This window comes from Coffea arabica, chromosome 7c, assembly GCF_036785885.1.
Source record: "Coffea arabica cultivar ET-39 chromosome 7c, Coffea Arabica ET-39 HiFi, whole genome shotgun sequence".
Classification (NCBI taxonomy): domain Eukaryota; kingdom Viridiplantae; phylum Streptophyta; class Magnoliopsida; order Gentianales; family Rubiaceae; genus Coffea; species Coffea arabica.
Window position 1 is genome coordinate 6,785,808 of NC_092322.1, and position 27,666 is coordinate 6,813,473.

At 39.9% G+C, this 27,666-nt stretch overlaps 5 protein-coding genes across 8 annotated transcripts; all 5 read left to right on the top strand.

Moving 5' to 3' along the window:
- Positions 1 to 6,393: 6,393 nt before the first annotated feature.
- Positions 6,394 to 7,956, top strand: LOC140010238 (phenylcoumaran benzylic ether reductase Pyrc5-like). The gene is made up of 5 exons (XM_072056796.1): positions 6,394 to 6,576; positions 6,664 to 6,804; positions 6,961 to 7,207; positions 7,292 to 7,495; positions 7,626 to 7,956. The coding sequence occupies exons 1-5, from the start codon at positions 6,394 to 6,396 to the stop codon at positions 7,796 to 7,798; spliced, it is 948 nt and encodes a 315-aa protein (XP_071912897.1). The 3' UTR covers positions 7,799 to 7,956.
- Positions 7,957 to 8,935: 979 nt separating this feature from the next.
- Positions 8,936 to 11,603, top strand: LOC140010273 (uncharacterized). 2 transcript variants are annotated; one of them, XM_072056836.1, is made up of 4 exons: positions 8,936 to 10,548; positions 10,808 to 10,915; positions 11,007 to 11,039; positions 11,387 to 11,603. In XM_072056836.1, the coding sequence occupies exons 1-4, from the start codon at positions 9,265 to 9,267 to the stop codon at positions 11,579 to 11,581; spliced, it is 1,620 nt and encodes a 539-aa protein (XP_071912937.1). In that variant the 5' UTR covers positions 8,936 to 9,264; the 3' UTR covers positions 11,582 to 11,603. The 2 variants fall into 2 exon arrangements, with proteins under 2 accessions (XP_071912937.1, XP_071912938.1); XM_072056837.1 differs by lacking the exon at positions 10,808 to 10,915.
- Positions 11,604 to 11,632: 29 nt separating this feature from the next.
- On the top strand, positions 11,633 to 13,497 carry LOC140010274 (replication factor C subunit 3-like). Its single transcript, XM_072056838.1, has 7 exons — positions 11,633 to 11,843; positions 12,009 to 12,145; positions 12,220 to 12,315; positions 12,538 to 12,607; positions 12,694 to 12,768; positions 12,844 to 12,889; positions 13,107 to 13,497. Exons 1-7 carry the CDS (start codon positions 11,646 to 11,648, stop codon positions 13,166 to 13,168), a joined length of 684 nt encoding a protein of 227 aa, XP_071912939.1. The 5' UTR covers positions 11,633 to 11,645; the 3' UTR covers positions 13,169 to 13,497.
- A 550-nt stretch (positions 13,498 to 14,047) lies between these two features.
- On the top strand, positions 14,048 to 20,351 carry LOC140003907 (soluble inorganic pyrophosphatase 4-like). Of its 3 annotated transcripts, none has more exons than XM_027220350.2 (9): positions 14,048 to 14,640; positions 15,753 to 15,888; positions 16,134 to 16,162; positions 16,621 to 16,686; positions 18,719 to 18,826; positions 18,939 to 19,004; positions 19,489 to 19,609; positions 19,824 to 19,905; positions 20,069 to 20,351. In XM_027220350.2, the coding sequence occupies exons 2-9, from the start codon at positions 15,759 to 15,761 to the stop codon at positions 20,109 to 20,111; spliced, it is 645 nt and encodes a 214-aa protein (XP_027076151.1). In that variant the 5' UTR covers positions 14,048 to 14,640; positions 15,753 to 15,758; the 3' UTR covers positions 20,112 to 20,351. The 3 variants fall into 3 exon arrangements, with proteins under 3 accessions (XP_027076151.1, XP_071913528.1, XP_071913527.1); XM_072057427.1 differs by having other exon boundaries at positions 14,503 to 14,646; XM_072057426.1 differs by lacking the exon at positions 14,048 to 14,640 and adding an exon at positions 15,271 to 15,289.
- Positions 20,352 to 21,065: 714 nt separating this feature from the next.
- On the top strand, positions 21,066 to 26,017 carry LOC113698799 (gamma carbonic anhydrase 1, mitochondrial). The gene is made up of 5 exons (XM_027218744.2): positions 21,066 to 21,429; positions 21,827 to 21,970; positions 24,254 to 24,379; positions 24,470 to 24,621; positions 25,393 to 26,017. The coding sequence occupies exons 1-5, from the start codon at positions 21,315 to 21,317 to the stop codon at positions 25,669 to 25,671; spliced, it is 816 nt and encodes a 271-aa protein (XP_027074545.1). The 5' UTR covers positions 21,066 to 21,314; the 3' UTR covers positions 25,672 to 26,017.
- Positions 26,018 to 27,666: the final 1,649 nt, after the last annotated feature.

The following is a 27,666-nucleotide window of genomic DNA, read 5'->3' on the forward strand; positions in this document are numbered from 1 at the left end:
ACCAACCCCTCCCAGCTTACTGGTGCCATCTCCCAAATCGCCTTCGCATGATCACAGAAAAACAGCAGATGTTCAACAGTCTCTGGATGCTCCCCACAACAGCTGCACATATGATCCCCCTTAGCACACCTTGCCCTTATACTTGCATTCACTGGCAGGATATTTTGTAAACATTTCCAGATGAAATGCTTCAACTTTTGCTTCAAATTCATTCCCCACAAAAAACTCCAGCTCTGAGCTGAACACTTCCTACCGCTGCTTGACTCAGCAATGCTCCTGTCACCAGCCACTTCCTTCCTCATGCATTTTGCCAACCTATAACCTGACTTTACTGTATATTCACCCGTACTAGACTTACTCCAATATATCCTATCTTTCATACTACATACACTCAGAGGTATCCTCACTATATCCTTCCCTTCATTTTCTTCAAAAACTTCTGCAATTAGCTCCCTGTCCCACTTCCCATCTTTAATGAGCTCACTCACCCACTGGACAGCCACCCCTTCAGCCCTTTGAGTTTTTACTTTCCCATTCCCAGAATTTGGCAACCACCTATCTTTCCAAATATCAATTGATTTCCCATCCCCAACCCTTTTCTTTATTCCCTCCTCCAGTAACTCCCTTGCTTTCAGTAAACTCCTCCAATACCAAGAATCCGTACTCTGACTCTTCATATCCCATATTGAAATTCCCTTAAAGTATCTTGCTCTCATAACCTTACTCATCAGCAAGTTGGGCCTAGTTAAAATCCTCCAGAGTTGTTTTGCCAGCAAAGCCAAATTAAACTCATGCAACTCCCTAAATCTTAGACCTCCTTCTTCCTTCCCATCAGCCAACCTTCCCCAGCTCAACCAGTGGATTCTGTGCTTCTTTTCCTTTTCACCCCACCAAAACCTTGCCATCCCAGAGCTAATTTGCCTACACAAGTCCTTTGGAAGTATACAACATGACATTACATAGATAGGTAATGCCATGATAACTGACTTGAGCAGCACCTCCTTCCCAGCCTGGCTCAAAAGCTTCTCTTTCCACCCTTCCAGCCTGCCTAAAGTTTTCTGTTTAACAAAAGCAAAGGTCTGCCTTTTGGACCTTCCAATAACCAAAGGCAGCCCTAAATACCTACTTTGCTGAGCCTGCTTCATCCCTTGCAGTTCCCTCAATACTCCTGCCTTATGTCTATGCACCACATTCCTGCTAAAAAATAAAGATGATTTCTCCATATTGATCAGTTGTCCCAAAGCCTCCCTGTATACCTCTAATATTCTCCTTAGCTGCCCAGCTTCCAGAGCAGTTGCTTTGCAGAAGAACAAAACATCATCTGCAAAAAATAGATGAGACAGCCTAGGAGCTTCCTTTGCAATCCTAATCCCAGTCAGCTTCCCCTGCACAACTGCTTGCTTCAATAGTGAAGAAAAACCTTCAGCACATATCAAAAAGAGATAAGGAGACAAAGGATCACCCTGCCTCAAACCTCTGGTTGGCTTAATAAAACCTCTCTTTTCCCCATTAAAATTTATTGCATAAGTGACACTAGAGACACACTGCATCACCCACTGGATCCACTTTGGACAGAACCCCATTCTCAACATGACTTTGGCCAAAAAATTCCATTCGACTCTATCATAGGCCTTAGCCATATCAATTTTGATCGCCATATACCCATCCCTCCCTGTCCTCTTATTTTTGAGAAAATGAATAACCTCATGAGCTATAAGAACATTATCCAAAATCTGCCTCCCAGGAACAAAGGCAGACTGAGGACAGCTAATACAATAGTTCAGGACATGCTTGAACCTATTGGTGATTACTTTAGAGATAATTTTGTACAGCACATTACACAGACTTATAGGTCTAAGATCTGCTATAGTGCTAGGTAACTCAGTTTTGGGGATAAGACTAATAAGGGTCTCATTAATAGATTTTAGGATAAAACCAGAATCAAAGAAACTATTAACAGCACAAATGATATCAACTTTTAAAATTGGCCAGAACTTTTGAAAGAAAACTGGTGACATACCATCTGGTCCAGGAGACTTATTAGGATGCATCGAAAATACTGCCTGACTGATCTCCTGCTTTGTGACCTTCCTGGTGAGCTTCATGTTCATCTCATCAGTGATGGTCTGTGGAATTCCCTCTAAGATCTCAGAACACTCCTCAGGCCTCTCAGAAGTATAAATGTGCTGAAAATAATCAACTATCTCCTGACAAGTTTCCTCTTCATCCTTGCACCACACACCACTGCTGTTTTTCAGCACACTAATCCTATTCATCCTTCTCCTCCCCACCACCTTAGCATGGAAATAACTCGTATTTTTGTCCCCTTCTTGTAACCACTTCACCCTAGCCTTTTGGCTCCAATATATCTCCTCCTGCTTATAAGCCTCTGCCAGCTTCCTTTTCAAACTTGCTAACTTAATTCTGTAACCATCACCTCTACTCTCCTTAACCTCTTGGATCTCTTGTTTTACCTTTTGAATCAGACTTTTTGAATTACAGCACTTCTGCTTACTCCAACCAAGCAGATCCATTCTGACTCTTCTAATCTTGGACTGAACCATGTACATCCTTGAACCCCCTTGCTGCCTCTCCCAAGCACCTCCTACAACCTCTTCTATATCACTATGTTCTAACCACCTCCTATCAAACATGAACCTCCTCTTCCACCTTCTCCGTTCAGGCTTAGTATCCAGCAGCAGAATACAATGATCAGAAGCCTCAGTCTCAATGTGAGTGCACTTTGCCTTCTCAAACCTCCTAATCCACCCTGTATTTCCCAGAATCCTATCAATCCTTTCCCTCACCTCCCCCTCACTTTTCCAATTGTTACACCAGGTCCAAGGAACACCTTCAAAGCCAATATCTACCAGTTCATTACCATTGATAAAAGAAGTAAAGTCATGAAAACTCGCATCAGCTCTTTCCCTGCCTCCCCACTTTTCAGCATTTGAAATGATATCATTCAAGTCCCCCAGAATTGCCCAGGACTCCCCCCAAATGCAACTTCTTCTTTCCAATACCCTCCACTGCTCCCTCCTAACACTAGCATTTGTACTCGCATAGACACAAATACACCACCACTCAGCACCAATCTCACAATCATCAATCAGTAATTCTATAGTGAAACTGGTAAAAAGCACCTTTTTCACCTTCAATTCCTGTTTCCATAGTACTGCCAATCCTCCAGCCAGTCCTACTGGATCGACCACAAACACATTATCAAACTTAATCCATTGCTTAACACTGTTCAGGACACTTTTTTTCTTTTTTGTTTCTGACAAAAAAATCAAAGATGGAGAGTGGAGTCTTATGACCTCCCTCAACTGGGGAACTGTCAAGGGGCTCCCCACACCTCGACAGTTCCACACCATAGCTCTCATTTAACACTTGGAGCCCCAATAAGGGTGGGCTCCAACCCCTCAGCTATGTCCATCCCCTCACAGCTCCCTCCATCTGCCTTTATTTTCTTCATATTTTCCTTCCCCTCCTGTTCCCCCCCATCCACCCATTCCATTGTTTCTATCTTCCTTTTCCCTCTCTCGCTCCCCCCTCCACCTCATTGACTACAACCAGAGGTCTTCTCCTACTGACTTCCAGAACCAGCCTTTTCCATGTTTTGTTCGCCTTATGCACTCATTTCCCTCGTCCCCCCTGCTTTCCCAGCTTCTCCCTGTCCTCCACCACCCCCTTACATCTCCTACCCTCCTTCCCCTCCCCCAGCACTCTGCTCTCATTCCTCACCCCATCAATCCACATAAAATCAGCCATTTCTCCCACTGACCCCGCACCCTGGCTCACCCCCTGATACAGCTTTGGGTCCTTTTCCACCCTTAACCCCCCCTGACCACCACTACCCCTTCTTCCTAGCTTGCCATCACCTTCCTCCCCCAGCCTCCTCTCCATTTCCTTCCCCACCTTACCTTCAAAACCCCCATCCTTCCCACTAATCTGCTCAATCAGAGGTTCCCTTCCCCCCATCTGACCCTTACTGCTCCCTCCTCCCCTACTGTTAGATTCCACACCCTCCCTCTCATGAAATGCTGCTGTATAAGTCAACAGCAGCTGATTATCCTTAGTCCTATCCTCTCTCTCTTGGGCTGAAATTGGGATTCCTCCCTTACATCCTCCCTATGGTCATTCCCGTTCCTACTCTTCCTGTTAGGACTTCTAGGATAGCTAGCCCTCAGCCAATTCCCATACTGAGGTTCTCTCTCCTTATCCAATCCTTTCCTCCCACAGCTTCTCTCATTATGCCCAACTCTACCACAACAAAAGCAGAAGTCAGGGCATTTTTCATACTTAAATTCAATCCACTTCACCATTCCATTACTCTTAACCATAATTCCCCTTGGTAAAGGAACTGTCAGATCAATTTCAGCAAGGATTTTTAAATGTTTACCATCTTTTCCCCTTCCCTGGGGAATTATCACATCCTCCACCCTTGCAAAAATACTTCCAACCTTCCTGCCAACCTCCTTGGTGATCCAATGGATCGGAATATTCCATAGCTGAATCCATATCAAAGTTTTACTCAAAGCCTCTCCATCGTCTTCTAGGCCAGCTCTCCACCGCAATAGAATCAGAGGTTGACCATCATAGATCCACGGTCTCTTATTCAAAACCAGATCCATGTCCTTTTCCTTTTCAAACAGGAATTGAAACAGATTGCGACCAATCTCCACCACTCTCAGATTCCTCACCTGAGGCCACATAACCCCTACAAAACTCCTAATACCACCAACATTTGCTAGTTTATCCCCCTAGACTTTCCCAATCAGACTCAGTTCGCACTCCCTGACACCTTGCGCCATCTCCTCCTCCTCCAAACATACTCCATCTTTTTCTTCCTCTGATAGCTTAAACTTCCGTAAAACCTCCTCAATATTGTCCATTCCTCCTTCCACAGACCATACACTTGAGAATTCCAGAAGCTACCAATCCAGCACAAAGCCAGAGTCCGTCCGAGTCCTTCGATGCTTCCTTATTAGCTCCCAGCACCAGCTAAAACTGCCACACATAGAGAAAACAAACAGATCAGAGTAGAAAGAAGACAATGCGAACAAATCGATAATCGAAACACAGGAGCTGATCGATTAGATGCAATTAGACCACATCTCATCGCATCAGATCAAACAATAACAAAAGCTATCTCGAGCAAACATCCACAACGTGATCATGAGTAATGGAAGGAATTTGTTAGTTTCCGGGAATAGAAAGCTTTTAAAATTGGCGCCAAAACCTAGAGAGATGAACTTTCCTAAACAAGAACCCACCCACAAGGGGGACTTTCTCTCTCTAGGACAGAGAGAAATTTTCTCTCAAAGTGAGAGATCTTTTTATGCACCCAGGTAATCATCATCATGTAAAAGTCCTTAAAAAATTTGTACCAAATGTTTCACGACACGTGCAGTTGCGCGTGCTCTCCAAAAAGAATCATTTAGTGCCAGGAATTAGTCAGAAACTCCGTGGGAATCTTCCACTGACTAATCGCTGGAGCAGCATTAGAAATTTCGGAAAATAGTGACCCGATCCGTAAAAATCGGGTCAGTCATTTTGTGATATCCGGGTATCCGCATTATGTGGGTTGGCCCAACAGAAAATCCGATTTGCATTCATTTTTTAAAATTTCCTTTAAAAAAAGCTAAAAATCCCAAAGATAAAATGAAATGTAAATGTAATAGAGTTTCAAAAATATCATATAAGTTGTACTTTGATACAAGTTTTTAATCATTAAAAAAAAGAGATTTTAGTCTAAAATAATCTTCTTTGTTGCAATACGAAGTAAGTTCCACATTTTTTTTTCTTATTTTGATTCAAACAAACAAGATTAAATATTTCATCTATAATTTTTTATCCATAAATTATATCACAACATGTTTAAAAACTTAACACCATGTATGAATAAATCCTATGTTTGAAAGAGGACATAAAAATAAAAATAAGAAATAAGAGATAAAACTATAACAAATTACTACTAGATTTAATGCATAAAAAATTTAAAAAATATATCATTGCAGACTGAATCGAATATCCATGAATCACAAAAAATAATTTCCGAATCTGATTAGCATAATTCATTGACTCGGATGTGACCCGATTCACATATGAGCCGCCGAATCGGATATCCGCTAACTCGGATCAAATCTGGATCAGGTCATTGGATTCTTCGGATCACGTTGCACGCCCTCGGTCCAACCAATAGGGCAGTCAAAGGAAGATGCAGCGACGGGGTTGTCATTTTCTACACCTTTTCCTCCATAAATTAACCATGCACAAGCCTCGAAGCCGCAGCCTGCAGGCGCTACTAAGCACATTTCTGCATCTGTTCAACTCATCAATTTACAGCGTCCATCTAATTTGCAACCGTAGTTTACTATCCTACAGTTGGAAATGGCAGTGAAAAGCAAGATTTTGATCGTCGGGGCCACTGGATATATCGGGAAACATATAGTGGAAGCAAGTGCAAAAGCAGGGCACCCAACGTTTGCATTGGTCCGAGAAAGCACAATTTCAGATCCTAAAAGGGCAGCGATCATAGAGAGCTTCAAGAGTTTGGGAGTCACATCTCTCTATGTGTGTTGTTATTTCTTTTTCATTATCTGAATATTGTTTCAATTCTCTTCAAGAAATTACAGAAACTGACGTGCATGGACTGAACAGGGAGATTTGTACAATCATCAGCAGTTGGTAAATGCAATCAAACAAGTTGATATTGTCATCTCAACAGTAGGGGGAGGGACGGAAGTTGTAGCTCATCAAGTTAAGATCATTGCAGCAATTAAAGAAGCCGGTAACATCAAAGTAAACACAATACAATGTTAAATATTCTATCTTGATTCTTTTTCTTTTAAGAATTGTAACATGGCGGATCCGGTTGATTTGCTCCTGAACAAATTCTTTTTTCGTCATTCATGTCAACTTACAAGTTCCTGAACAAAGAGCTATATTTGGTTTCAGAGATTTTTACCTTCTGAGTTTGGAGGTGACGCGGATCGTTGGCATTGTGTTGAGCCTGCTGCAAGCTGGTACAGGACCAAAGCTGAGATCCGCAGAGCTGTCGAGGCTGCAGGGATACCTTACACTTACTTAGTATCTAATGGTTTTGCTGGTTATTTGAATTGTTTCCTTAACCTCTTTGGAGACTTTAGCTCTGCAACTCCTCCAAAAGACAAAATTGGCATTCTTGGTGATGGAAATTCAAAAGGTATCCAAAAGAAGCTACGCCTTTCTTGATTGGTTAGAGAGATCATCGTTCTTAATTTTTCTTCATTTTTACGTTCCGTTGCAGTTGTTTTCTCTAAGGAAGAAGACATTGCTGCATACACCATTAAAGCAGCAGATGATCCAAGGACTCTGAACAAGATTGTGCACCTCAGACCCCCTGCCAACACTTTGTCCTGCAACGAAATAGTATCATTGTGGGAAAAGAAAATTGGCAAGACCCTCGAAAAGATTTACCTGCCAGAGAAGGAAGTCCTCGAGAAAATTCAAGGTTTGCTTATTCCTCGACCTATCTTATGGAATTCAGAAAAATTTTTTTTTTTTTGATACAATGGTCATCTAGTAGTAACACCTGTTGTGCTGCTTAATTAAATTGCTTTCTTTTCTTGTATCTGCTGCAGAGGCTACAATGCCATTAAATTTGTTCCTGTCTGTGGGATACACAATTTTCGTGAAGGGAGAAATGGCCAACTTTGAGATCGAGGCTTCTTTTGGCGTGGAGGCGTCGGAGCTCTATCCCGATGTGAAATACACCACACTTGATGAGTACCTCAACCAATTTGTATCAGATTAGCTCAGAGACTTTCAGATCAACCAATGTTTACGGTCTACCAGTTTTCTTGTAGCAGTTTCTTATGTATTACTAGAAATGTGCTGTGATTGTTCATCTCTCATAGGAGGAGTGTCATGAATGTGTCTGAAATAAAATATAGCCCATACTTTTTCTTGCAACCTTGAAATTGTCCAGCATATGACAATACCACACGCCCAAATATGTTTTGTGTACACAAAGTCATGATGTGATCAGATAGTGGAATCCGTCCACTTCGACTTGGCATCCCCTCAGTAATGTATCCTTTCCTTAACACAACTACATATTCAAGAAAGTGAGTGACGACACCAACCCCCCGCTTTATAATTTGGAACCCTGTCTGCCCACGGCTAAAGTCCGGAGAACGCAAGACAAATTTATCTATGCTCCTGGTTTCCTTCGTCATTGGCCCAAGGAATTGCAGAAAACATCGAGATATAAACAGCTGTAATTCTGCTCATTTGATTCAGACCTCTCGGGGCGTGAGTTTTAAAAACGGGACACTTGGATTTCTTCTTTAAGTTTTGCGAAAAAACACTGGAGGGCGTACGTTAAGAGGTGATTAGCGGTTTCATTAAAGATTTCATTAAACGGAAAAAAAAAAAAAAAAAAAAAAGAGAGAAGGGGGGGGGGGTGAAGAAATTCAATGCTGAGTTATTACAATTTTGATTAGACATTCCATGACCTAGAAGACGATATGAACAGTGTTAATATGCCGGTTAGCAACTAAAATTGAGAAAACTCATTGGATATCTCGACTACAAAAAATGCATGTAAATTTGGAGGAGAACAACAATATGATGATATCTCAATATAGTAATTCTATCGAAAACAGGATTGTGCATTAGCTCTTTTGTGGAACGAAGTCAGCAATCAAAATCTGTTGTTAATCTGGCTTCGAGTACTTAGTATCTTAGCTTGCTGCCCCATATATATTTCTCTTTGTTTTTCTGTTAAAATTGGTGTTGCTAGTCTCTGGGTGCTTGCTGGTGCTTTCATCGGCTATGCCGTCTCGCCTTCATCAAATGGTGCTAAAATTGCTGTAATCTGTTGTCTATACTTCCCGCCACCTTTATCGTCTTCGTCGATGCCTCCACTTCATGTTTATCGCTTTCACAAATTTAAGAATTTCCGCCTCCCCCACCAACGCTTTAGCATCGCTCTCATCATCCTCAATTGACTACCTTTCTCGAGTGCACTTACTAAATTCTCATGCATGTTTTCACTTAGCTTGAACTATGACCAATATTCCTTGAATTTCTCGATGATCCCAAATATTCCCTATATTCTTGATCAAGATATTCTCCAATGATTTTCAGAGACTTGTTGCTGATCTTGTTCTTTGTCTATACCTGCCTTTTGGGTTCACAAGAAAAAGCTTTTGTCTTTTGGATTGTTTGTTCTATTTGAACTCGAAATATACTGTACCATCAACTCGTGTCAGACCAATGCATTCTCGAATTTCAGCTCAGGTGAAGCAGAGAAGAAGTGGTTATGAACCCTCTGATACGGAGGCTGAATGGCAGGACAGTCCCTGGAATGATGCTGATAAAAAAGATGAAGAATCGAATGATGCAGGGCCAAAGATTTTGCAAGATCAGACCAGAAACAGGAGCCCTTTCGACAGAAGAAATGCCCGAAGGAATGATTATGATCGCTCATATCCCTTGAGAGCTTCAGCCGCCAGCCCTGCTCGAAGGAGGCACAGCAAGTCACCTTATGCTGCTCCAAGAGATGAAGGTAATACTCACTCACCTGTCCATCATAGAAAGTTTCCAGATAGTCCTTTCTTGAAATCCGAGCTAAGGAGACATGTTTCCCCATATAAAATTGCATTGGAGGATCATCAATTGGACAATGGAAAGATTGCCAGTTCCAATAGAAAATTCAGGCAAGCTAGTGATGATGTTAGCAAGGTGAATGATACATCTACTTATAGTGGTAGGAGGGCTGCTTCTGTTCCTAAGCGAACATTCAAGGAGAAAGACTTGATCAAGAATGAGAGTTATTGGGAGCGAAGTAAACCAGAAAGGACAGCATCCCCGTTAAGGAGGAACTTATCCAGGAAGGAAAGGGATGGTTCTCATAAACAAGCTCCTTCAGGTGGTGAAATTAACGAAATGCTGGCTAATGTGAAGACTGCTGGGGCTCCAACTGGAATGGATCCTAACTTTGAAAGCACAGATTCCATTGGCCCAGGTGACATCTTCTTTTCTAGGGACTACGGTGCCTTCACAAAGCAGAACAGTATCTTTTCCACAAAAAATGGCACTGACATCAAGTTCAGCGAAAAGCCTGAATTTCTTATCCATACCAATCCTGGTTTTCATAAACGGAACCAAGCAAATCCATGGCCTAATCATAACATCCGAGAGATTTCAGCTACAGCAAGCAATGTATCAACACAAACAACTGCCAACTCCAATTTTGGTGTTAGTAGGCAGAGTAGCAACTTGAGTGAATTTAGTGGAAGGACAAATGGGACCATTAAAAATTTCTTAGCAAACAGACAAAAAAGCCAAACAGACGCATGGTTTTCTTGCATCAAGAGGGGTTCCTGCAGGGCATCAGAGAAATCTCCTGAGAAACCGCGAGGATCCTATGAGGCTTTGATTATTGGAAAGGCATTTGTGGTCGAGAGTCTCAGACAATTCTGGGCTGATAAGCATCGACCTTCTTCATTAAGTGAATTCACTTGCCACGAGCACGAGGCTTTGCACCTTAAGCAACTTGTAAGTTTCTCCTATCCTGAATCAAATGACCTGCAATAACTCTTGCAAATAGCTGTTATCATATAACAAAAATGATACCCAAAAAAAAAAAGAAGCTATTAGTTACCGCCAAGTAGATTTTTGTAATGATAAGACTAAACAAATTGCAGAACCTGAAAGAACTTGTTTCAGCATCAAGCACACCATCAATCACTGAATTGCAGTTTTTTTATGTCCAATAGTGCAGTTTCCTTTTTATGTATTTGTGTTTTCTGTGAAGGCTACGAGTGAAATCCCACACATCTTGCTTAAGGGGCCCCCTGGTTCAGGAAAGAAGTCACTAACAATGGCTCTTCTGCTTGAAATCTATGGGGACACAGTTCGTAATGTATGTGTCTTATTAGTAAACGGAAAAATCTAAGACAACGGTTTACTTTAAGATGCATAGTCATAGTCACACATTCCCCTTTTTGGTGCAGATATCTCATGATTTGCACTGCTTCCACATTCAGGTATATTTTGCTGTTCTATTCCTCTATGCTAATACGAACTGTTGTGCTATGCAAGATTCGATATTTTTATTCCTTGTACACGAAGCACTGTGAGACATATAGATCCACCTGATACAGATTCAGGAATAACTGTAGATGCTGATTGATTCTACACACTCTAGAGTAGTGTTTGTTCCGATTTATATTAACAATCGCACGGAAAGGATTGGTAAATGACCCTAAAGTTCAGGAACTTACCACATTACTCATCAAAATCCTGTGAAAATTGTAAGAATATATAGGATCAGATATGGCATCTTATTATCCTATTGGCAGTCTAAGGTGTATGTATCTTTATCTCTTGACAGGAAACAAAGCCAATGGAAGCAATTGTTCCCGTAAGCTCAAGTCCTCACCATGTGGAGTTCAATGTTTCTTCAGAACCTAATGTTGCATATGCATTAATGGCTTTAGTCAAGAAAATAAGCACCGACTATGCTGTCATCCGAGAAATCAGCAACGTCAATATGAAGGCAGACTATAAAGGCAAGCAGCTTCCATAAACACATGGAGATACTCTACTTTTAACATGTTTCTTTTTTTCTGAAATTCAGTTAAGTTTAATATATGTCGTTTACTACAGTAATGGTTCTCTATGATGTTGATAAAGCTGCGGATAACATACAACATTTGATAAAATGGATTATGGACTGTTACTCTGATGCTTGTAAACTCATTCTCTGCTGTGAAGATGAAGTAAACATCCTTGAACATGTTAAAAGCCGCTGTAAGGTTATCAATGTTGAAGCTCCAGTCACTCATGAAGTAAGTCTTCTTGCTAATCTTTCATAGTTACCTGATATTCAGTCTTTTGACTGTTGGAAACCACCATGGAACATACTGCTCTACTAGTCTACTAATTATCAGATTTTTTTTTGTTTGTTTATGAAAGTTCTTTCTTGCCTGACTTCTCCTTCTCCTATTTCTTAGATTATAGAAGTTCTAATCCAGATAGCCGGAAAAGAAGAATTTGAACTACCCATGAGTTTTGCAGCTAGAATTGCTAACAAATCAAAGCAAAATATGAGGGGAGCAATTATGGCACTTGAAGCTTGTAAAGCACAAAAGTAAGTCTGTAAATAGTGAGGGATGCATTAGGTACTTTTATCTTCGGACTAACTTCGGCATCAACCCTGTATAGCTACCCTTTTTCGGAGGATCAACCAATCGCACTAGGATGGGAAGAGGTCCTTGTTGAACTTGCTGCAGGAATTCTAGCTGATCCATCACCTAAGAGGTAAAAACTTGAAATTTATTGAGTAACAGGCGCTTCTTGATGCTATAGCTTGTCATCCAAGGAGTTTTTCAGGGCATTCCTCAGCATTATTACCTATTAAAAATGAGAAAAATGTAAATATATTAAGCGCATTTGCATAAACAGAAGGATTGTTTCAAAGCAAAACCTTTCTTTAACCAAACAAACAATTAAGTCTAATATTGGGCATCCCTGATTCAACAGAATATCCTTCATCCGAGGGAAATTTCAAAAACTTCTAGCGGATTTTGTTCATCCAAAACTGATTCTTCTGGTAATGTCCACCAGACCTTTATAGAGCTTTCCACTAAATTATCACAAATATATAGCATGTAACATTATTGGTTTTCTGTAATTCAGAAGCTTGTTGAACAATTTCTCAAGGGAGTTGACGCCAGTTCAAAAAGGGAAATCTATTACTGGCATTCTTATTATGTAAGTTCAGTTTTCAGCTTCAGATGAGTTGCATTTAACTACGAAGTAAAGAGATTAACTGAAGTCCATCTGCAGGATAAGAGACTCCCTACTGGAACAAGTGCTTTATTAAAGTTAGAAGGTAATTGTTTAGAGCAGTTTGCCTTTTAACAGTTCTGTCATGAATCAACACCCCTGCTTCATGTAGATAAATAGAAACGTCAAGATTCCTCACATCTTCGATGTTGTGATCAGTTGGAATAAAAAATCTATAAAAAAAAAAAAAAAAAAAAAAAGACGTTTGAAAGCCAAATAATGCCATCTAATTCACTGATACATCATTCACATTGACATTGCAGAATTCACAGCCAAGTTTATGAGCATCCAACGGAGGAGTCTGAACCATCATCAGGTCTCCTAGTAACTTGCAATATTACAGGGGGGAGACTCTTCTTGTCGGTTGCAACAGGTCACAGATTTTTTGGCAGTCTGACATTGCATGCTGTTTGCTATAAACTTCTTCTACTCTGAAAAATTTCGCTCGTCTGCAAAATGTGGGCCAATATAGTCAGTAGAAGATATGGAATCCTGCTGCTACGGTTGATTGAGGTTAGAGCACTGTCCAGATGGCTTCACTGCCGAAGCTCAATGCAGCCTCTTCGCTGATACACAATTACGTAAACATCTGTACTTAGAATTTGAACATATGTAAATCCTACGTTTTATAGAAGTGCTTGTGATTATGTGTGACTCACTACTCTTATGTGATGTGAGTTATGGAATTCACTTGTGCAACTTTTGCCTGGTCCCTTGATGTTGAAATGGAGCAACTTAGGTAACCCAAGAATGAAATTTATGGATCAAGAATCAGGATTGTTTTTGAATGTTTATAATACTTCTTGTATCTTCATAGATTATGAAGGAGGGAGGGTTGGGTTGGATTGGATTGGATTGGATGTTAAAGAGCTGCTGAATCATTTGTCACGTGGTAGACACATTTTAGATGTGTGGGGCCCACCCACACGTAGGACACGGGTGACTCATGGGGGCCAAAAATTTCGCTTCACGATCTATAGAGAAGGAACACTTCTCAAAATAATTATGACTGTCCATCCAGATAATGGACGACACGTGATCCATTTATTCAAATGAAAAATTGAAGAGAAAATTCATTGAAGAGAAGCCGAATCCCTGATACACAAATAAATGCACAGGAAGACATTTTTCACAAAGCGTCCAGTCCAAAAGATGTTCCATTCCACCCTATATCTCACACCCACAAAATCATCGACTACTGTACTTAACCAATGGAAATCTTTCCATTACTTAAATAGTGCTTCTATTGGGCAGAGGAATTTTGTAGAATATTCCTACAGTGGAAAGAAAAAAGTAAAGATGCCCTGACCACCGTCAAACAAACAGACGTTACGCCAGCAGCCAGTCGTAATTTCCGGTCAGCGGTTTTCATGCACATTTCCAGACCAATTTCATTACGTGCCGTTCTCTGATTGTTCCTTCACTGACCCAATTTTCCTTCATTACAAGCTCCATTTCTCGAGACTCCACTCAGCTTTACCTTGCGATACCATCTCCGGTCCTGAAGCCTTAACCCCACCATTTTCACCGTCAGATCATGAGTGACGCCTTTCCCATCCAATGACTCACGTCACCGTAAACCAACCGGTAAACGTTGCCCGAAATGTGCTAAACGGCAAACGCCACGCCATCATGCTTTTCCCACTACTTTACGATTAACGAATACAGAATATTGTAGTGGTACTAGTAGACCAGTATAGGCCTCTAGTCCTCCAGCTACATTCCACTCATTCACCGCCTCACAACGCTAATCGAATTTCTTTGGCTTCCTATTGTCCCAGGTCTCATCTCTCCTCTGTAAGTGTAAGCTAGCCCCTTTAATCCCTTTTCTCGAATTTAGATGATTTTCAGTTTTTCGCATAGTATTTTCTTGATTTCGGAATATGCATGCAGTTATTACATGGTTTTACGCGCGTCTCTGGATTCTTGTTGACAATAGAAACTTCCTTCGTACTACTTCTTTGATTTTTTTTCCCTTTTTGGGTTCTGTTGAATTTTCGTTCTTTGAATAGATTACTGGTTTGATGCTGCATGTCGTCATGACTCATTAGTGTCTGACTGTGGCATATTCTTTTTATAAAATAAAATTTGGATTGATTATTTGTTAGATGGGGCTTTCTTTTTTTTTAAATAAGGTTACTTGGTTGATGAGTTCTTTTAGTTGCGTTTAGGAAGCCCTTTTCGTATTAGAAGCGAAGTTGATGGTGATTTTTTCCTTTTCTTTGACAACTATTTTTACATGTGAAATGCCTAGTGACGTGTGCATATAGGGCTGGTGGACAACCTACTAATGATGAAGTGATCATTTTGGAGAAAATTGCACTGATTTGTAATCTCGTCTGTTTTCTACATGGTCAAAAATCGGAAATTTGCTCCAGAGCCTAGAGCAGATGTATTCTGCGATTAATGCACTTACTTCTCCCCTGCCTGTTACCATCTCTGTTGCGTGAGTCATTCTTGTTACCTGTTCTTAGTTTGTAGTAACATTGTATTTAGCTATAAGTTTTGTTTTCAGTTTGTTGCCTCTACTACTTATTCGATAGCCTTTTGATGGCTATGTTGGATAACTAAGATAATTCTTGATAATTTCAAGACTAAAGTACTCTGATTCTCGAAGGCTATTGCAAATCTTATCACAGTTGATCCTGTGATTTCAAAGGTCGTTCTCACTGCTTGGATACCTTTTTTTTCTGAGCTATACATGTCAACATTATCGAAAATGTGATCGCCATCTGATTCTTGCCTTCAATAGGATTGTTAAATGTTATTTCGTTTCCTTGTGTACAAACGAGCTCATAAGCCACAGGACAGAGTTGCTTGTATTCTTTTACTATTGGTCCGCTTATTCTATTTAACTAGGAAAGAATAGTTGTCTTATAATTTCTATTGCCTTGTTTCTCTTCGTTCAGTTGACAATGGCGAACGACGATGGACAAGGTGCTGGAAAAAGTTCAGGAAACTCTGGTGTTGTCCTGAATGAGCGAATTCTCTCCTCCATGTCACGAAGATCTGCTGCTGCTCATCCCTGGCATGACTTGGAAATCGGTAGATATTCTTTCACCCATTTGTATTGCTTATGCAACTGAAGCCAGTTTGCAACAGTTGTCACTTAAACCACTATCAACTTTAATCCTCAAGGAATTATGGTCATTCTATCTACTATCTGGAGTCATCTTCTTTTCCTATGACTGTCTGCAATAAATTTAATTCACATTTCCTTTTCTTTTGCAATGCCCCATTTGCAGCTTATGTTTATCACGTAAATATTGTTTGTATGTTTGTGTATGCAGGGCCAGGAGCACCATCAATTTTTAACTGTGTAAGTATGTTGTGCTTATTCATGCAAATTATAGCACAAATCATCTCATGAATTAAATAAGGTATCTATTGTCTCTACTCTCTTGCCTCAACTCCCTCAAAATCAGTGCCAGACTGCTCATGCCTTGTGCTGACTCTTGGCATGATCATGCATTTAATTTCTGTGTGTTTTGCCAAGTGTGCGTCCTTCTCTCTCTCTCAAAATTTTTTTCATTTGTGTAAACTCTTGAGAAGTATAGGCACTCGATTTTGTGGGTTTCTGCTTCTGTGCCTATCTCTAATGTACAAGTAAGAACTTGCAATGCTATAATTAAACTGCCCGTGTGATAGAGATCTGCCCCCCCCCACCCTTTTACCTGATAATGATATTTTATTTCTTTAATTTTCATAGTGATTGCGAGTTTTGATGGATCCACAATATTCTGTTAAAAACCAGTCTGATTCTTTGTTATATGGCAGGTGGTTGAAATTGGAAAAGGCAGCAAAGTGAAGTATGAGCTTGACAAAGCTAGTGGGCTTATTAAAGTATGGTGAATTTTTCTCTCTTCCACTTGCCTTCTGATAATATCCTTTCTGTTATCTTAGAAAATGTTTTATTCAAATTCAAGGTGTCTTACCTTAAGCTAATGCTGATTGGCATGGGGAGACAAAGCAAGAGAATACTCAAAATTATACTAAAGTGAAAATGTCCCAAACTGAATTCTCGTCTCTTGGGGTTGTGGTGGTGCAAAGCCTTTGCAAATCCCGTACTTATCAGCAAGATGCAGTTGACATTTATTTGGAGCATGAACCAAAAATGGCTGCTGAACTTTGACTTCAATGAAAGCCAAAACATGGTCAAGATATCAACAATTGAGCTACTATATAGGATGGAAGAAAATATGGCTTCATTGGCCATTTAGTTTGACCAAGAGCAGTGCTTGGAGGATGAAAGACATCCTAGGCATTTAATTCCAACAACTCTCAACCTTGGCTTTGCATCCAACGTACAGAAAATAGTAAACTTGCTCTACCTTGTCCATAGAAGCCCTACTAGGCCGAGAATACCACAATGAGCGCCAATTTTGTCCAAGCAATGCTTGAACCTAGCGATGGAAGAGACTTGGTAAACATGTCAGCAAGATTGTTAGCTTCAGAGCTTTCCTTCAGCAATAGTCTCCTGAATGAAGTGATACTTCATGTCATTGTGTTTCATCCTTTCATGGATGGCTTTCCATCCTCCATGTGCATGCATTCTTCTTGGTCAGACTAAATGGCCTATCAAGCCATGTTCTTCTTCTGTCCTATTGAAGTAGCTATACTATTAGGATCATGCCATATTTTTTGTTTTCATGCAAGTTACACTTGAGCAAGCTTTGCATGTTCACGTGCTGCACATTTTGTTGGAGCTCTCCTACAAATTGCAGTCACAGCACAGCTTGGGAATTTCACCGCTACACGCACTATAAGCATAAGGCCATCAGAGAGATAGAGAGCTCTTTAGAGAAATTTTTCCTTTTGTCTACAACTATGAGTTCTCTGTAGTTTTATTGTTTCATCTGTTTTTGGGCTTTAGGCATTTTGTCCTAAGTTTTGTATTCTTCTTCATTATTGTCAAATTTGCTCTCCTCCCGTGGACTAGGTCTAATTCACCAAACTACGTAAATCTTCGTGTCATTATCTTTTAATATTCTTCTCCACAATTTATTATAGCCTTCATTTTCAATTTTCTAGGATGTCAAATTAACTTTTATCGAGTTACCTGGGACCCAGTCCTAACACATGGTCTTTTCTTGAATTAGTTGTATCGTTAACTTAAGACTGAAACAAAAGATCATTGTTGAAGATTTACTTTGTGTTATTAGGATTCAGAAATATAGAAGTCGACTTCTAAGAAGTTGGCTTCAATTATCTCCCTTTTCCTTCTTCCTTTCTCTGACTCTAGCTCCTTTCATCATCAGTTTTCAGTTTGGCCTGTCTACCCTCTCAAGCAAACTGTGGCAACATTAAAGAATAAATGTGCCTATTCCGGTTAAGCTTCACTTCAACATATTCAGACTTCCACGATTCTCTTCCCAATAAACTTCTCTTTGATATCTGTTGCATCTATGTCATTGCTTTTCTCATTGATGTTGCTTCCTCGATCAACTTTCTGTCTTGGCAAGGAAATTTTAGTTTTTTTTCAGTGCCTCTTCAGCTTTATAGGCCTGTACTTTCTCCTCGAATTGAAATCACCTGTGTCAATTTGCGGCTTAAAAGCCCTATTGGGCTACTGGCATTGTTGTTGTTGGACCTGGGTGAATCCATGTTGTTGATAAATATTTCAATAAATTGCCCCCGAAGGCTGAGTTCACCATATCCACTAAGCGATACTATGTGAGATAAATTGGAGATTCATGTCTCATTTTCTGATGCCTGCATCTAGAGGCATTGAATTTCTATCCATAAATGCAGTCACTAACTCAAGAACTCAGGGGTTCCATTCTTTTGTAGATAGAAGTTCTTTTCACACGCTTAGGTGATATATTTTTTTTTATTGGGCATTGAAGCAGCAACTGAAGGAAGTTTTGATTCATAGGTTGATCGAGTTCTTTACTCTTCAGTAGTCTACCCACATAACTATGGCTTCATTCCTAGAACAATTTGTGAAGATAGTGACCCCATGGACGTTCTAGTCCTCATGCAGGTTCCCTCTTTCTGCCTTGTTGTCTTGCTGATTAAATTTCTTATTTGATTTTTTACCTATTATATTTGTGCAACTACCTGATACTATTCTAAATCAAATTCCACTTGTGCAGGAACCTGTGCTGCCTGGAACTTTCTTACGTGCTCGTGCTATTGGTTTGATGCCTATGATTGATCAGGTAAGCTCTCTGTGTGCGCAGTTAGTGTTTCACTCAGAAATTTGAAAGGCAATGGAAAAGCTCTTCATGTACAAGGGTAGAAATTATCTATAATGTACATTACTGCCACCTTTAAGGTGCTTACATTCTTATACAACTTGGAGGTCAGGTTCAGATGCACTATCCTTGAGAATGTTGAATACTTCAGCTTGCTTACGTCACACTACTTGCCTCCCCGAGAATTCAGTTTGCTTATATTGCACTATTTACCTCCCTTTGAGTCCCTGAAAAGCCAATATACCTACCTGAGTGTGGTACAAGAGGAACAAGAGTCTTTATCAGTGCCACTGGAGTTATTGAAGTTAATATCTTTTAATTAACTTCAGAACAGTTCCACTTTTCAGTCTTTCCAGGGGGGTGCCAAAAGTATTTTGGAACTTTTTGAAGGTCCTTGTGTAAATCTCTTTGCTATCAGCAATGACGTGTCCTTGTAACTTGTCTACAGGGTGAGAAGGATGACAAAATCATAGCTGTGTGTGCTGATGATCCTGAGTTTCGCCACTACAAGGACATTAAGGATCTTCCTCCACATCGCCTTGCTGAAATCCGCCGCTTCTTTGAGGACTGTATCCATCAATCTGCACTAGTAATGTTGTTCGCTACTAGCCTGAGGTTTAGAGTGTAACTCTGTGTGTGTGTTTTCCCCCTTCTCTCACCCTATAATCAAGTCATCTTTAGAGTTTATCCCATTTGTTGCATTCCAGTGTTTTGGTTCCATTATTCCAGTGTTTTATGCTGTGTGCTGGTTATTGTTGTACGTTCTTTACATTTCACGCATAGACAAAAAGAATGAGAACAAGTCAGTTGCGGTTGAAGACTTCCTGCCAGCTGCAGTGGCTGTTGAAGCTATCAAGTATTCCATGTAAGTTGGTCGTAAACGTGGTACAATAACTAAACGGAACGGGGAAGAGAGAGCAATTATTTCATTAACTCCTCCTCCCTTAAAATGATGGTCTTAGAACTTTTACAGCATTTCGGCTTTGTGCTCTCGTAATGTGATGTTTCTTGCAACCCCGTCATTGCAGGGATCTGTATGCTTCCTACATCGTCGAAAGTTTGAGGCAGTGAAAGGCTTCAAGCGTTTGCAAGCATGAGAATGTATTTAATTTTCAGAATCTGACGCTGCTATGATCCTGGCAACATGCCTAGTCTGGATGTTATAAATTTTAAGTATATAGTGATGTTGAGGTCTATATGGCACTTTTGCCATGCCTTGTGAACACTCTCTAAGTGTCAAAAGTAAGTGTAGTCTGGGATTGCCCAGCGAAAACGGTTAGTTATAAAGTGCCTTCTGGCAGTTACAGCTTCTTTTTTTTTTTTTTTTTTTTTTTTTGTGTGGGGGGGTTGGGGGGGGGGGTGTGTGTGTGTGTGTGTGTGTGTGTGTTACGAATAGCTTGTTTTGCTTGCTTCTCCTGATGTTGTCCATGAGAGGGTCTTGGTTGATGTTACAGGCATCACAAAAACGTGGACAACAATAATGGCTTTGAAGTTTAGCTACGAAAATGTGATGTGATGATTTACTCCGGAAACAGCTTAGGGACATAAATAATTAATGCTCTCTCGCTTGTAGCTGCCTTTCTTGCTTGAATCTATGCAGTTGTTTACTTGGTTCTTCTGAAGTCTTGAATCTCCTAAAAGCAGATTATCAAAAGTTCAAGGAAAAGCAAATTTTCTTCAAAAAATTTTTATATTTTTTAATCACTTTTATATCTCACATGCATCAAATTATGATAATATATTTTTGTATAAAAACTCGTAAAAATAAGAATCCAAAAGGGCTATTAGTTATTTGTGGACTATGGTTGGTGTTTGTTTTCATTTTTTTCATCGATTTAAGAACCCGTACTAGTTACTCAGTAATGCAGTCTCGGGGTTAGGTGTCGTACAGTCGTAGGATTTTGCATTTTGGAACTGATATCCGAGAGAAAAAAAAAGCAATGGGGATTTTTTTTTTTGGCGCGTGCGCGCGTGAAGGTTGGGGGTGACCACAACAAATAGCGGTAGATGCGAGCGTAGAGAATCAAGCGTCAAGTGAGTAACGAGTCAACCGCCCACTCTACAGTACTGTCTACTCAGTCCCAAATAGAGCAACTCAGCTCATTCTTCTCTTCGTCCCTTGACTGCCCTCCGCTCATAATAAGTAACTACTCAATGCTCAGCTAGAAGCCTCATTTTCTATTTCCTTCGATTCCCCAGCCCACTATACATTCTGATATATCGGAAAACAAATTATCACTCTGGACTAACCTCCCTTGACCCAAAGCCGAAAAGATGGGTTCACTGGGAAGAGCAATCTACACCGTCGGATTCTGGATCCGGGAGACCGGCCAAGCACTCGATCGCCTCGGTTGCCGTCTCCAAGGCAACTACTACTTCCAAGAACAACGTGCGTTTTCACTCATTTCTTTTTCTTCATCATCTTTTTCTCTCTTTTTTGTTTTTAGTTTTTATTTGGAGGCTTAATTTTATTGTCAAATGAAACCCTACCTAATTCCTATTTTTGGGGTTTAATTGGCCGTAGCTTAATTCTAAATTTCCTATGCAGTATTTTAGTCTCCGTTATGAGTTTTTGGTATTCTTTGCTGAAACTGTAAGGATATCCCCATCACCATTCAGCTTCTTTTTTTTTTTTTTACTGCTGTCTCTGTCTCTGGTCATTTCATTATGGATTTTTTTTGGGGGGGGGGGGGGGGTTGGGTGGTGGACTTTTGTCAGATAATTTGAGTATCTGACTGATTGGTTTATCCTTTTTAATGTATTTGTCGGAATTGGTTTTGGTAAAGTGTCCAGGCATAGAACCCTGATGAACATATTTGATAAAGCTCCTGTGGTTGATAAGGATGCCTTTGTCGCCCCAAGTGCTTCCATCGTTGGTGATGTTCAGGTCGGCCGGAGTTCTTCCATTTGGTACGGCTGCGTTCTAAGAGGTTAGTTATATACTCTTTATCATAATCATATAATCTGGCTGCATCTGTATATTTTTTTTGTGAGACATTTGCCTTTTCAATTTTTGCCTTTAGCAAGTTAATTTAATATAATGTAATTAATAACCTTGCCAGCTCAACACCAATACTGCACAATTTAGCATGTCAGTTAAGTGAATATGTGCGAAGCACTACGTCTAGTGCCTGAAATGCTATTACAGCTTCAGTTCTGAAGTTCGTTTGCACCTGGAATACAAATGCTCCAAATCCACAACGTGCTGTGAGAAAGCTTGTGCACCGATTATTTTCCATATTTAGCTATTGCCTTTCACGTATCCTAGACATAGTACGTCAATTAGGTCACATGATCTTTTTCTGGTCATGTGTTAGTTTTTCATCTTCCATAGTCTGAATGAGAAGTTCACTGCCACTTTAGCTACTTTTGCCTACTGCACATGTTGCTGCTTTGTCTACTTTTGCATTGTCATTTTACTACTGTTTATAGAAATGGAAATTTACTTTTATCGTGTGCCACTGCTGATCAATAAGGATAGTTTCCTGACGTGATCAACAGCTTTCATGAGGTGGGTGTTAATGTACTATGTCAAACTATATAATGTCTGTTGCAGTAAATTATGACTTCACATTTCTTCTTGGCTCAGATGATGTGCTATGTATGCCTTCTTATTTCTTTGGGAATAAGATTATACGCCGTTCTTCTCTGACTTGGATTGGTGTGAGATAACTTGACCATTTACTGGTTCAAAACATGGAAAAATTCCAAACCTTGACGTCCATGGGCATGCATGCTCATATTCTCACTTAGCTTCTTAGTGTTGCACAACTTGTTTGAGGCCTAATGGCAGTAATATGGCTTGCTATTGACCAGCGCTATACCCAGCTGGTGTTTAAATGTGTTTTTAAGGTAGTTCTAGACAGAATCTCTCTCTCTCTCTCTCTCTCTCAGATTAATGAATGTTACACTGCTAGCAGTACTCTAAGCATGCAAAATTTGGAAAACTCGTTTAAAAATCCTATTCGTTTAAGAATCTCAGATATCCAAGACCATTAAAAATGGGTTGAGAACTGAACAATGGGAAGAGAATATCTCTAATAATATCTGTGTATGTTGTTCCATTGAAACGGTTTTATAGTAAAATTTTCTTATTTCATATATGAAGTATGTCCACGTCTTATCAGGAATCACCATTTCTTTTTGCAAGGAAAAACAAAGATTTATTTACTCCATCTTGGGGTGAGACATGTTGCATGACACTTGATGATATGCTCGCATTAGATCCCTTTCAATAAGCACCATGCCTTTCTCTTCTAAATAGCTGATCATATCACCCTTCCTCTCTAGGTAGCTCCCTTCAATTGCTCACTGACTGCCCTGTCAATTTCATCTTTTATTTTTCTTTTATTGTATGAACACCCTTGTTAAAACCCTTAGTTTACCCTTCATGCTTACTAAATGATACAATCGTTTTTGCTTCATCGTATAATAAAAGAACAAATGCATAAAGAAAAAGGAATAATTTATTGGAGCAAAGGGGTTGCATGAAATGAAACCACAATGAGCTTTAGTTGGATCCTAAATCAAATTGTGCCTAGTCCTAAAATGAGATCTCAGATCTCACCTATATTATCTTTACTCCTTCACCATCATAATTTCATCTTATCAACTGAGATATGAATGTGTTTACTCGAGCCACGAAAGTCACCGGGGCCAATAAAGGAGACAGTTTAGAAAACATAACGACAAACACTTTTGGGGTGTTATTACTATATCTGTTTTTCCTAATTGTACATTAATGAAGGTGGAATTTAACTGCGGTCTTATAGCATGAAATGATGCTATGAGAAGTGGGTTTTATTTCTCTAGGCATATAGTGGAGTAAAGTTGGCTTCTGCTTCCCAAAGTTGTGCAAAGAAGCAGAGAGAGAGAGAGAGAGACTGAACATTTTCAAGGTTTCAAATGTGTAAGGTTTCTATTTGATGTGGTGGGGACCTGAATATTTTCCATCATTGACATCCCATTCCTTATCCCTCCTTTTTCTTTAGCTATCATTCATTCTTTCATGGTAACTCCTTATGGTTGGTTTCTCGTCTAGGTGCCAACTATGAGGATCAGGGTTTCAGCAGTGCATGGATTGATAATTGTTATCTTCTGGATACTTGATCTCTCCTTGGTTATGCAACTTGCATTTTAGAGAGTGAAAAAGTTCCCTCTTTTATGAGCTGTGATTTTGCTGTCTATTGTCTAACCATGAAGTGTCATTGCAGGTGATGTAAACAGCATCAGTATTGGCACTGGAACAAATATACAAGACAATTCTCTAGTTCATGTAGCCAAATCCAATCTTAGCGGGAAGGTTTTGCCTACTATTATTGGCGATAATGTTACTGTAGGTAAGTGATTTGATGAATTCATCATGTAATCTGTTTGTCAAATAGACCTACTGATGGACCTTATGGTAAATTTTGACTGTTATTGAATAGGTCATAGTGCTGTTCTACATGGTTGTACCGTTGAGGATGAGGCATTTGTGGGTATGGGAGCAACTTTACTTGATGGGGTGGTTGTAGAGAAGAATGCTATGGTTGCAGCTGGAGCCCTTGTTAGGCAGAATACAAGGATCCCCTGCGGTGAGGTTTGTAGACACTGAACTTTTCGCTAAACATTCTTTTCATCATTTCAATCTGCATATTAAATACTTTTAGAATCTGCTGTTTTTACGAAACTGTAGCAGCAGTACTTTGAAATATTTTTCTCATTTGAGGCTTAATTTTAGCAATTGGCTTGAGGTAATTATTTTATTGTAAAAGAAGTGTTTTTTTTTGCCCTTATTATACTTTTGTTGTTTTGCTGCTGAAATGAAGCTACAAAGTATAAATAAGAGTACTACCTAATAACTGGTAGTGAAGCTAAGAAGTGGATTAGAGTAAGCTTAAACCTCTAACTAATTAATGACTGCAAGTATTTTGGGGTAAGAGAGACTTGAAATTCCATATAGCTGTCTTTATGTTGGGATTGTCTTAGCTAAAGTTGCATCCATCTTGATATCTGGTTGTCAGTTGTACTATTCCTGATTTTATTTTTGGTCCTTGTTCTGTCATATTAGGCAGCTGGACAGAACAACCTGGGGCTGATTAGTTGGTTTTATGATTGGAGGTTCTGTAAATGACAGCCGGGTTGCTTTGGCAGAAATCTGAGTTCTTGTAATTGTTTTTAAATTAGCCATCTCTAGTACAGCATATGTCATTGTGAATGTGAACGTGGGCATGAGATTTTGAGTGCGTTTCATTTCTTGCCATTTCTGGGGATTTGATTCTGGCCTTATCTTGTTTTAACATTTGTAAATGATATTGGAAGAAAATTAGGTGAAAACCCTTTGGTAACTGATACTGTATTCTGAACACAGGTGTGGGGAGGAAACCCAGCAAAGTTTCTGAGGAAACTTACAGATGAGGAAATAGCCTTCATATCCCAGTCAGCCCTCAACTATTCCAACTTAGCACAGGTCCATGCAGCTGAGAATGCTAAAGGATTTGATGAAATTGAGTTTGAGAAGGTGCTTCGTAAGAAATTTGCACGCAAGGATGAAGAGTATGACTCAATGTTGGGCGTTGTCCGTGAAACTCCGCCGGAGCTTATCCTCCCTGATAATGTTTTGCCAGATAAGGCACCAAAGGCTTCTTAAGATTGTGATGGGGTGCATGTTGGGAAGTTCTTCAGAATTGAAGGTGGTGATATTTTGGCATTATGTGCGGATAAAATAGGAAAGGACCTACATTTCTTTTTCCTAATAATTTTGGGGTCTGGCTCGGATGTTTTAAGCATCAATGGTATTCAGTTCTTGCCTTTACCTTATGTTCAACCACCCTGGTTTATAGGAGGCTTTTGTTTCTTGAGATAATTGACGGGATGTTTAAACTAAACTTTGGTTGTTTAGTGATTAGGGAAAGGTCAGAAAGGATCTACTGTATGAACTGAATTTTTATAATTGGGGCTTTCACATGAATAAGGTGAACGACTATTCTTGCCCACCAGCTCAGCTTATTAACTTGCCTACTTGCTGACAGGCCTGGGTTGGTTTTCATGAAATTGGGGGAAAGCGGAGATGGTGTATCTTGTCATTGTCTTGTGATGTAAAGGGTTTTTGGTTTGGCTGGCGGATACAAATACTACCTGGTTTAAATTGATTGCTGGGAATTGATTTTGATAGCCATTTTGACTGCTCTACTCATAGCTCCGAAATCCTACGTGCCCATTTCGGCGGCTATCAGACAGAACTGTGAATTCATGTCGGTGCGGCGACTTCATTTTGATTTAATGCAGGAACAAAACGATGGTCGATAGTGCATATGTCGAACCTGTGTTGGCTGCAATAACAAACGATAAATCGAACTCCTGATATTGGAATCTAATTAATTCTGAGAGTTTGAAACACAAACATCACTGCAGAGGTATTCGCGTTGATGGCCAAGGTCCAAAGTGGACAAGTAAGTACTTCCTCAGGAGAGGAAAGTCATCACTGCGCACATGAAGCAGAATCTCAGTGCCTGGTCCTCACTCTGCCCTGGCAGCAGGGAGATTTACTCGTCAAGAAAAAGAAATACGCAGTAGTATTTTTTCACTACAAGTAAAACAATACCCAATTCTTACCAAAAATAATTACTAAACATAACTCAAGTACCTCACCAATTTGCCACCAAAGCGAGCAGCTGATGGAAGAAGAGGAAAAGAATGGACAGTTTGGCCCTGGGCCTCGTGCAGGGACCTGCTCAATTACAATAGTATGCTCCCAAAATAGCATCACGGAAAGGGGAAAAAGGAAAAGGGGATTGACATATCTATCATTCAACAAAAGGACGAAGAAATACGTACGGCTTGTCATCACTTGTGTCATCACGTTTCTGCCTGCAATCGAAATTTTGCAGAAACTTACAGAAGAAAGGCTGGCCTGACGTTCTTTTTGGTACCAAGAAACACACAACTCCACGGCAAAAAGCGTCATAAGCGTACGGAGGGCAGCCGTAGTTGAAATCCAGGGTGTCAAAATAATACTCCCCTTAAAAGCGTTCGTATTATCAGTAATAAACTCCCTTGCTTTATTGCTATTGCAGCAGTGTACTACTACTAGTTGTCATGAAATGTGATGGGTGATCCCGCAATAATTCGGCTTTTTGCTTGGAAAAAGAGAGAGAGAACCTAGCAGCATGCATTTCAATTTTCAAACCTCATGTTTCAATTTATTACTAAAATGCCAGTGCGGCAGCGGAATACTAGTGTCATATTCCTTCAAGCGTTTTCCTGCCTTAAATTAAATCTGGATGAATCAAGTATCTAATGATGAAGAAATCGGAGGCGCCGCGCCCTTTCATTCGTAATACGTTCATGAAGATGTTGTTGTTGGTCACGTCACCGAAATACTCCTCCCTTTACATGATGATTTTTTGGGCTTCTACTATAAGCAATATTATTATATACTGTATAACTTGACCATCAATCTCGTTCGATCTGCCCAATTTACGTTATCTATATAGTCTTTGACTACGTATTAACATAGAGAGAATGAATGCATCATACCCATTTCCCCCATTCTGAATACTGTTTCACTTATAGGAGAGTTTTTCAAGTAAACTTGCACTGCAAATTGCTTTTCGTATTTATATGCTGAAGTTTCAAAATGTTC

What these genes read in the sequence shown, in the direction of transcription:
- LOC113698799 (XM_027218744.2), top strand. Translation starts at nt 21,315, where the DNA reads ATGGGTTCACTGGGAAGAGCAATCTACACCGTCGGATTCTGGATCCGG. An exon ending in GTACGGCTGCGTTCTAAGAG is followed by an intron (nt 21,971 to 24,253) that starts GTTAGTTATATA and finishes GTGTCATTGCAG; the next exon opens with GTGATGTAAACAGCATCAGT. An exon ending in TGGCGATAATGTTACTGTAG is followed by an intron (nt 24,380 to 24,469) that starts GTAAGTGATTTG and finishes GTTATTGAATAG; the next exon opens with GTCATAGTGCTGTTCTACAT.
- LOC140010238 (XM_072056796.1), top strand. Translation starts at nt 6,394, where the DNA reads ATGGCAGTGAAAAGCAAGATTTTGATCGTCGGGGCCACTGGATATATC. An exon ending in AAGAAGCCGGTAACATCAAA is followed by an intron (nt 6,805 to 6,960) that starts GTAAACACAATA and finishes ATTTGGTTTCAG; the next exon opens with AGATTTTTACCTTCTGAGTT. An exon ending in AGTCCTCGAGAAAATTCAAG is followed by an intron (nt 7,496 to 7,625) that starts GTTTGCTTATTC and finishes TATCTGCTGCAG; the next exon opens with AGGCTACAATGCCATTAAAT.
- LOC140010273 (XM_072056836.1), top strand. Translation starts at nt 9,265, where the DNA reads ATGCATTCTCGAATTTCAGCTCAGGTGAAGCAGAGAAGAAGTGGTTAT. An exon ending in CTTTGCACCTTAAGCAACTT is followed by an intron (nt 10,549 to 10,807) that starts GTAAGTTTCTCC and finishes TTTTCTGTGAAG; the next exon opens with GCTACGAGTGAAATCCCACA. An exon ending in TGCACTGCTTCCACATTCAG is followed by an intron (nt 11,040 to 11,386) that starts GTATATTTTGCT and finishes ATCTCTTGACAG; the next exon opens with GAAACAAAGCCAATGGAAGC.
- LOC140003907 (XM_027220350.2), top strand. Translation starts at nt 15,759, where the DNA reads ATGGCGAACGACGATGGACAAGGTGCTGGAAAAAGTTCAGGAAACTCT. An exon ending in AAGCTAGTGGGCTTATTAAA is followed by an intron (nt 16,687 to 18,718) that starts GTATGGTGAATT and finishes TTTGATTCATAG; the next exon opens with GTTGATCGAGTTCTTTACTC. An exon ending in CCGCCGCTTCTTTGAGGACT is followed by an intron (nt 19,610 to 19,823) that starts GTATCCATCAAT and finishes TTTCACGCATAG; the next exon opens with ACAAAAAGAATGAGAACAAG.
- LOC140010274 (XM_072056838.1), top strand. Translation starts at nt 11,646, where the DNA reads ATGTCGTTTACTACAGTAATGGTTCTCTATGATGTTGATAAAGCTGCG. An exon ending in GCTGATCCATCACCTAAGAG is followed by an intron (nt 12,316 to 12,537) that starts GTAAAAACTTGA and finishes CTGATTCAACAG; the next exon opens with AATATCCTTCATCCGAGGGA. An exon ending in TGCTTTATTAAAGTTAGAAG is followed by an intron (nt 12,890 to 13,106) that starts GTAATTGTTTAG and finishes TTGACATTGCAG; the next exon opens with AATTCACAGCCAAGTTTATG.